This window comes from Oryzias melastigma, linkage group LG6 (assembly GCF_002922805.2).
Source record: "Oryzias melastigma strain HK-1 linkage group LG6, ASM292280v2, whole genome shotgun sequence".
NCBI lineage: Eukaryota > Metazoa > Chordata > Actinopteri > Beloniformes > Adrianichthyidae > Oryzias > Oryzias melastigma.
The window spans coordinates 1279493-1288570 of NC_050517.1; the positions used below are offsets into that span (position 1 = coordinate 1279493).

Sequence of the window (9078 nt, forward strand, 5' to 3'; positions counted from 1 at the left end):
GAGAAGCTCCTGTTCTCTCTTTGCATTCAAATTTTTCTCCTTTGCTTTTAAAACTCTGTCTTCCACATCTTTAAAATTTGAAAGCTTCATCTGCAGATCGTCAACTTCAACGTGAAGGTTGAAGTTTTCTTCTGCAACATGGACAGTTTCTGCTTGTATCTCCTTATAGTCGGTCTCCAGAATTTGCCGCTGTTTCAGAAGATCAGTCAGCATTTCTTTTTCGTCTTTGAGGTCCTTTGTTTCCTCTCGAAGGGGTCCTAGTTTATCCAGTACGTTGTTAAATTGGCTAGCCAGTTCACAAACTTCCTCTTGCTGCTGTTTCAGATGAGAAACCTCCTCCTGAAGCTGCTTCTTCTTGTCTTCCAGTCTGGACTTTTCTTCAGAGATTCTCTGATATTCAGCTTGAACCTCTTTAAGTTCCATATTTTTCTTCTGGAGATCTTTCATTTCTGACTCTAGAGCAGCAACTGCCTGTTGTGGAGCCTGCATCTGAACCTGCAGGTCTTTAATTTCATTGCAGAAAAGGTCTACTTGATTCTGTGCCTTCAAATTTTCCTCCTTTGCAACATTGAGTTTTTCTTCCACATCTTCAAACTCTGAAATCCTGCCTTTCAGCTCCACGACATCCAGTTTAAGGTTGAAAAATTGTATCACCAAGTCGTTGGTTTCTGCTTGTATCTCCTTACATACAGACTCCAGCGCTTCTTGGTGTTGCAGTTCTTCTGTCAGAGCGTGTCTTTCTGCTGAGAGAACGTTTGTTTGTTCTTGAAGTAATTCCAGTTGTCTCTTTTCCTCCTCACGTTGAACAATCAACTGACTTGTTTCCTCCTTCTGCTGTCTCTGATCAGAAATCTCTTTTTCCAGTTGAGCCTTCAGAATTGTGAGTTCAGATCGTTCTTCTTTCATTGTAGGATAGTTCTCTTCCATCCTCTTCTGTTCCTCATTTTCTATCTGCAACTCCTGAAGGCTTTGCCTTAGTTCATCAGTTTGCTGTTGCAATGCCTGGAATTCATCAAATTCTTTTTTCAAATCCGGTTCCAGGTGTGCTTTGTGGGCAGTCTTTTTCTGGAGTCTCTTCAGTTGAGATTCCAGAGCTCGTTTCTCTTGTTCCAAAATGTTTTGCTTGGACTTGAAGCTAGAAATGTCTTTTTTCATTTCTTTCAGTTGCTGAAGTTTGGACTGAAGTGCTTCCATTACTGTCCTCAGGTCCTGGTTACTTTCAGAGACCTGAGAGGTTTTTATCCTCTCCTCTTCACACATTTGTTCCACGTGGGTCTGCTTTTCGATGTCCACTCTTAGACTCTCCACCTGCTTCACCAGTCTTTTGTTTTCCTCGATAGCAGCTTTCCGTGATTTTTTCAGTTCTTTGTATGAAGCGTCCAAATCTTTTCTTTTTTGCAATTTCTTGCAAATGTTCTCAACATGTTTGTTCAAAGTGTCGTTTTGCTCCATAAGTCTCGCTGTGATTTGTTTCAGTTCTTCAGTGGAAACATCCACCTCTTGAAATTCTTCAACGTGTGACATTCTGAGATAACTTTTTGACGTGAAATCTGAGAAAGTTGATGTACGCTCAGCCTTTGTTCCAGGAACTTGTGCTGCTTGTGTTCTTGTACCTGTCTTGCTGGGTGTCTGTGAAGACTAACTCGAATCTGTGGGAAAATGCCAGATACCAGAAAAATAGAAACAAGCTATAATTATGTCAAATGATATCATTAGACCTTGCCAGCTAAAAATATCAGCAACACACATCTTAATGATGTCAAATGATGTCATCACTTATGACATTGTGATCTCACTGTGTGATGATTTAACTCTGAGATGATGTCACTGCATGATGATGTCACTGCATGATGACGTCACTGCATGTCACTGTGTGATGTCACAGTGCAGACTTTGTAATGTGAGCAGCTGACTAGAATTTTGAACAGTTGATACTGCTTTACACTGATATCATTTGCTTAACATACTAAGCTCATTTTTGTAGTTTTTCTGATCTTATTACCAACCTACAGCTTTTTGATCAAAGTCATCATATATGTCATTTAACCAACTAATTAATCATGAATTTGCTATGCTGGGGTTTCCCCTTAAAATATATAATGCAAACACTTTCTTTGTTCATTGTTATGTTTTAAAAACTCTGTTCTGAAATTTAGAAAATAGCAAAAACATGATGGATGGGAAATGTAGTTTGATCCATTCATGAGGGCAAATACTGAGTGGAACAATGAAATACTCAAAAGGGTTTCTTGTCGCGTGCACAATATAGAAACAGTTTCCCTGTACAAAGAAGTTCTTACTTTGCTTTTCCCTCCGAAAGCCATAAAAGTGCTTACGGTCAAATTAAGATTAAAAATATATCTATTTTGTGCACAACTTTGCAGAAAAAAATGAATACAACAATTAGCTTTACGTTTATCATGTGTCTTTTCAATCGACTTTTCTATGTTATGAATACGACTTTTCTTTGTCAAGAACACAAATTTTCCTGTTCACAAACTGACAGTTAGACTGGGGGTGGAGCTATCAGAGCAGACTCTTCCTAAAAGGGACGGTCTCACTCTGACATCTGATCATGAGGACATGTTCGTTTTCGTGGGTATGGAAGGGGCTGCTACTAAGAGTGCAGTTTGTACAGAATTACTCAGAAATGCATGAAAGAATCAAAATACCGCTGTGTGGCTCTTTATGTGAGGATTGACCATTAAAATACTCATAAAAGCTCAAAAAGTTGGTTTTTCATGGTATGGTCTCTTTTACAGACCAGTGATGTGCACTTAAGCTTGTGGGTGATGAGGTACTGACTCTTTCAGTCTGATTTATAAACCAGTATATTTACCAACTTATGATTCTGTTTCATATCAGCATGTTTTTTTTTATAAACAGAGCAGATACAGGAAGAAGAACTGAGGAAGAACGTAAAATCAGAGTGGTTTAGTTTGACTCAAAAAAAGCAAAACAGAACAAAATATATGAATAGTACGTGTAGGTTGTTGTGAAATTGATTTTTTGTTGTTTGGGATACAATTTTTGCTTTTGTATTCAGTACAAAATTTCTGTCAACTTACTGTCAAAATATCTCGCATTGAGTTAACACGAGTTAAGTTAAATTCTGACAGAAAAGCAGGATTCAAAATAAAAATGCTAAATGTAAAACTAAATGTGGTTTATATATATAAATATATTGGTACATATATTTAGAAAGTTACTATGCACATGAAATTTAATGTAGAAATATAAATGCAGCTAGCGGTTAGCTGCTAAGCTATTGCCAGCTTTCACTTAGAACTTACTTGATTTTGTTGCTCCTACAGTCAGATGAAGTTGATCGTTTGTGTGACTGTGTAAACATTTTTATTAGCAGATCATTCAAGACACAGAAGTGGTGGAAAACAGCCCTAAAAGAAGTAGCAGACATGTCAGTCTACTCATTAGGTGTTTTTGTTTTTTTAAAAGCATGTCTGCAAAAATTACTTAAAAATCAGGTCAACTATGCGCAGGCCCCCGAGCCGATCTGACAGGCCGAGCACATCTGCTACCTACAGGGGTCATGATGCTGCTAAAGCCTGGTCCAGGTACAGGGCAAGGGTATAACTGGACAGGTCTAGTACCTGGAGCGGGCACGCCCGCCCTACCTGTCCCAGGAATAAACTGCCCAGCTAACCCAGCATTCCCAATGCATATGTAACCCACAAGTCTGTATGCAGATTGTGTAAGAGAACTTATGGACCAATACCACTCGTTCACGGCAACGGCACCACTGTTGTGTTGTGGTAGTTCCTTGCCTCCCGCAACTCACACTGTAACTGCTTGAATCTCGGTCGGGATTTCTATTGAGCTCACTTTTTAGAATGAGCTCCTGAGGACTGAATGTGGATTTAGTTACTTTTGTTTTGTCCATTAGCCCCCACCCCATCAGACAAACACAAAGACTGACACACAACAGCTTTAATTCATGTATAAAATCTGAAAGTACAAGTCATTTTTACTAAGATCCAAACTTCTCAAGCATTTTCTCCTGAAAACTTTTGTCATCATTTTTATTCTTGCATCATAACGGAGGTGTTTAAACCCCCACACACACACACGCACACCTTCCTCCACCCCAAAAAAAGGACAAAAAACGGGTTCTTCTTCTGAGTCAAAAAGGTCCAACTTCATCCAACACTTTGCTCAGACTGAGACTTTGATCAGACACACAGAAGCTCAGTCGTCTGGTTCCGTCACGCACTGCTCCACGATCTCTCTGAGGTTGGGGTTCTCCATAGCGGCGGCCACTCGCTCCTTATCATTGATCTGTTTGTTTACTGGACAGAGAAAAACAAGTTATATCAGTGCTGCAGGACAGCCTCCTCCATGAGGACACGCGTGTCTTGATGGAGGGACGTCTCATGAAAGCAGAGGAACTTACTGTCTTCCTCTGTAGAATGGGTTCCTTCGGAAAGGTAAATTTCCAGCTTGAAATAAAAGAAAGAAAACAGATGAAGATTGTTGGTTATAGTAAAGGAAAAAGAGATGAAACGTCAACTTCCCACTTCTTCCTACTCACTGCTTTTAGGACCAGAACCATGAATTCAGATTTTTCTAAAATATGTTCTAGTATTGAAGCTAGCATGATGATCTGTAGAGATTACTTTGCATTTGAATCAGTGGTAAACCAAACATTTATCTCAAGTTCCTACAGTGTTAAGTTGATCATTTTAGGTATGAAAAGGCAAAGCTCTTTCTTTATATACACCTTTCTGTAAGCGTGCAGTGTGTGCAGGAAGGATGGTGCATGTGTGTGGGCAGTGCATACTCGTAGGTCGCCGCATACTGACGTATGGTTAAGTAACCCTCCTCGTCCAAAAATTGACTTTTTGGCTCTAAAAAGAACGGAGGGTGTGGTGCCAAGACGCAGACCGCCCTACTACACCAACCTTAACCTAGTACCACGTCCAGTATCAAACGTGGTCCCGAGGACCAATCCGTGTCCTGACAAAGTGCCTGGACCCCTTATTTAATTTAGCCCTGATTCAAAAACCCAAAGTCGTTGTTTTTCGACGTGCTGCCTGCTTCCTTTTCCATAAAGATAGAATGTGATCACAGATTCTGACCAGTTCCACCCCAAAAGAATCAAATAAGCGATCGCGAAACGCTGGTGACAGATGACAGATCATATGATAGATTTATGTTCTCAATTGTACAAATAATGTCACTTTAATTTCTGCCTTTTGTCCGGACGCAGACCGGTCCTCGGGATGCTCCTGGCAACAATTGCAGTACCAAACGCGGTACCGGGTTAAAGATAGAATACTAGTGTGGTCCGTGGTGTGGGAGCTGATTAAACTGGAACAGCCAGCACATCAACAAACAATGAGTTGGGTATACCCAAAAAGTCAATTTTTGACGAGGAGGGTTCCTTAACAAAATGTCAATATGTCACAACTTGGGTAATGAGTATGTGTGGGTGAGGCTAAGGGCAGCTGGACGGCAGGAAGGCTCACCTTGTGTTTGAAAGGCAAACAGCGCTGCAGCTTCACCTGGAGGCATAAACCTGCAAATTCAAATGTATTTATAAATCAATTTTCATATAAATAAATACTCCTCAAAGTGCTGTACATATAAGAACAAACTAGCGGGTAAAACGTGCCGACGTAAGCACGATGCCAACAGCTCCCTCCAGGAAGAGTCTGTGCTGACAACTCCTCTCCAAGTGTAACATAACACTTGATTTATCCCCTTATCCAGTGATCATCGTCAAAAAAAACTTTCATTTTAGATGCAGAATACCATATATCTTTCTGTTGTATCCTGTCTTCAATAAATTCCTGCTTAAATAGGTGTTTGTAACTTTTTACGCACCGCTCCTTTAAGACACCACCAACCCTCAAACCACCCAGAAGCCACGCGTGTTTGTGTTGTGAAGCAGTGTATAGATGGCTAGGCCTACTAAAGGCAGATATGTCGTGGTGCATCCATCTTTGAAGAAGTTTGGATTATTTTCGTGGGAGAAATACAAAGATTCTGCCACAAACTCTAGGGTGACGTCATGAAGTGGACGGCACCAATACGCAGCGGCAGCCGTTTTACTTCCGGGTAGGGAAAAATGAATGAAATATAACTAATATTTCATAAATAATTTATTTTTTTAAGTGGTCCGAAGGTAATATATGATCTTATATAGTTCAATATGATAGGCTTAAGAAAGTCATGGTAGGGCCCCTTTAACACCTGAGGTGTCTCTGATGACGCTTAAACCCAAAATCTTTCACATATTTTAACTTTTCAACTGTTAACACGATCAACGTAATTCAAGTAATATCTGCTGAAATTATCCTGTTCAGCGGTTGAAAAGTTACAGTACATCAAAGAACATAAACACTGGAGCTCCAGTATTAATGGGTTAAAAACAGGTAATGTTTTTCTTTCTTCAGGTTTAGTTTTTGTAACTCAGGCTCTGTTGAGTTCCTTTGTTTTTCTAGCTCTGAGTCCTTAGAGTCTCCAACAGTTACTCACCAATGAGAGTAGCGAGGGAGCAGTGAGGGACGGTGGGGGAAAACCTGATGATGATCAGGTACTCGTCCTCTCCCAGATCTTGGACCTCCACACATTTCTCAGTCACCACCTCCAGTTCTTCCAGTGTGTTGGGTTTCTCCGGGTCCCGGATCGATCGGATCACATCTGTCGAACAGCAGGAAAAAGGCGTCTCTGAAGATCAGACTGGACTGAAGTTGCTTTCAAGGAGAAGGTTGATGTGGAAAATGGTTCCATAAAAATAGGGGCCCCTCACTGAAAACTCTAATGTAGATTAGAAGTTAATAGTGTGTGAGCTGCAACCGTCAACTAATTGTGGCAGCCCTATTAACTCTCTCCAACTAGCTTAAAGCACCGCACAAGCCCAAGCTAACATTAGCGTAAAATAAAATAAAAAATTGGCTAGCAGTATTGCAGCTAAGCAGATTTACAGTTTTGAACCAGATGCCACCTCAGACAAGGAAAATGAAGACGCAGGCCTGTGTGGATCTATTTATCTCCAAGTGGAAGTATCAGAATTGTAGTGGAGCAAGGAGACAGGCCCGCTCATGGCAGCTGATGGATAACGAACACGCTTTTTCAAGCTCGGGTTTTCATTTGATCCTGATTCAACACAATTTAAAAAAATACTCTGAAACAATGTATTATTTTTAAAAATTATTTTACACATGTCCTCCATTACATACGCTTCAATGAGTCCATTACCAGAAATGAATGCCTTGCAGATTATATCTTATTTATTACAGTTTGAAATTTTCCATCTCTTTTTTAAATTCAGTGTCAGGTCAGTTAAATTTGCTCAATAAATATTTTTTTCCCAAAAAATGTAAAGGAATGCCTGGTTTTCCTTCTCACATAACACTCAAAACAAGAAAGATGTGTTTATAATAATAATAATAATAATAATGGTTTAATTTTATCTGCGCTTTTCAGGACACTCAAAGCGCTTACATTGTGCATCCATTATTCATTCACACCTCATTCATACTTGGTGACGGTAAGCTACTACTGTAGCCACAGCTGCCCTGGGGCAGGCTGACAGAGGCGTGGCTGCCAGTACGCGCCTACGGCCCCTCTGACCATCACCGGAACATTCATACGCATTCACACACCAGTGGAGCCACACTGGAGGCAAGCAGGTTTAAGTGCCTTGGGACACAACGACACTTGGCTGGCTGGCGGGAGCCGGAATCGAACCGCCTATCCTTCGATCATTGGCCGACCCGCTCTACCACCTGAGCCACTGTCGCCACTTATTAGTCGCACAGAGGGGAAATTTAACTTTTGGAAACGCATTTGTTTCCCACAACAGTGTAAAAAGATTCGGGAGCAAACCTAGGGGGTCTTTCTTCACAAAGGAAACGTCTCAAATTTGCTTAGACATGTTTTACTCTGATGATTGTATTTCCCTGTAAATGTTGAGTTCCTAAACTATCCTCCAACAGGGAAGCTGTGATGTGCATCCAAGACAATGTTTTATTTGTCTGCCTGTTGAAAGGCACTAAAATTAAAAGTAACATCTGGCTCTGAAAAAGCATGTTATAAATGCTGGAAATAGACTTTAAATATATTCTATAAGCTGTAATAAACCATTCTGCAAAGGAAACAGTCACCTCTAAATGTAGAAATAAAATCACCTGTTTATGCATGCTTATCTGAGCTAGGACGTTTTTACTCTTAAAGCTTTGAGATAAAATAAAGCTTTTATCCAACATTTTTGTCATTTCACAGTAACAGGGAGAATAGGTTTATGGATCAGAATCAAAGCTAGTGGGAATTTCTGACAGGATTCCGCGTTTCCTGATCCGGAACAGGCTGCTGCTGTAACACGGCGGCACATCTTCCAATAGGTTTGAAATATTTGGGAACACGTGATCTCCCAGTTTCTGACCGGTGACGTAGATAAGATCGGACCGAGGACACTTACCGTAAACTTCTAACGCCTTTTCCTCCATTTTTGTGCTTTTATTAGCATCCCTTCTTTCAACAAGCTGTAAAACCAGAGAGAAGCTCAGCGATGCGAGGCGTAACACCGATTCCATACTTCTAAAACCGCCATAATAAACGAGCCCGAACGAGGCGACGACAGACTGAAGAGGAAGAGAAAGGCACAGGGCGGGGCTAACGCTCTCTCCAGATTTCTAAGAGTAAGCACTGGAGAGTCGCGTGTTCGCGACACTGGCAGCTGTTTTGTAGATCTGCGCTCGGTGCTGTAGCCAATCAGCACAGTTTGCTGCTCTGTTCAGGAAAAGCAATCGATCACCGACAATCCATTGACTAAAAAGGTGAAACAGGTTGCATGTGATCTCATTCAAACAAATGAAACTGTTTAAAAATCTTATTGCGGATCACAGAATACATCTGCAACGTTTTACTTAAAATATACACATGTTTTGCGCACCAGCCACAGACAAATGGAGGGAGATACTGCTTTAAGAAAATCCTAAAGAAATAGGACATCCCAACAGCAAATATGTGATTGTTTTGAATGGTTCTTGATGATTAGTCTACCTGTTAAGTGATTTTTCATAATTTGTCGAATATTGTGCACCCCCCCCCCCC

At 40.7% G+C, this 9078-nt stretch overlaps 1 protein-coding gene across 1 annotated transcript; it reads right to left on the reverse strand.

The window, feature by feature from the left end:
* Positions 1–3933: 3933 nt before the first annotated feature.
* On the reverse strand, positions 3934–8684 carry ciao2a (cytosolic iron-sulfur assembly component 2A). Its single transcript, XM_024281406.2, has 5 exons — positions 8444–8684; positions 6499–6663; positions 5487–5536; positions 4412–4457; positions 3934–4307 (listed from the first exon to the last, which is right to left on the reverse strand). The coding sequence occupies exons 1-5, from the start codon at positions 8556–8558 to the stop codon at positions 4207–4209; spliced, it is 477 nt and encodes a 158-aa protein (XP_024137174.1). The 5' UTR covers positions 8559–8684; the 3' UTR covers positions 3934–4206.
* Between the last annotated feature and the right edge of the window lie 394 nt (positions 8685–9078).

Coding starts and splice junctions, on each gene's coding strand:
- ciao2a (XM_024281406.2), bottom strand. CDS start 8,558: ATGGAATCGGTGTTACGCCTCGCATCGCTGAGCTTCTCTCTGGTTTTA. Junction 5,537..6,498: donor CTCCCTCGCTACTCTCATTG/GTGAGTAACTGT, acceptor TTGAATTTGCAG/GTTTATGCCTCCAGGTGAAG. Junction 4,458..5,486: donor GTTTGCCTTTCAAACACAAG/GTGAGCCTTCCT, acceptor TTTTATTTCAAG/CTGGAAATTTACCTTTCCGA.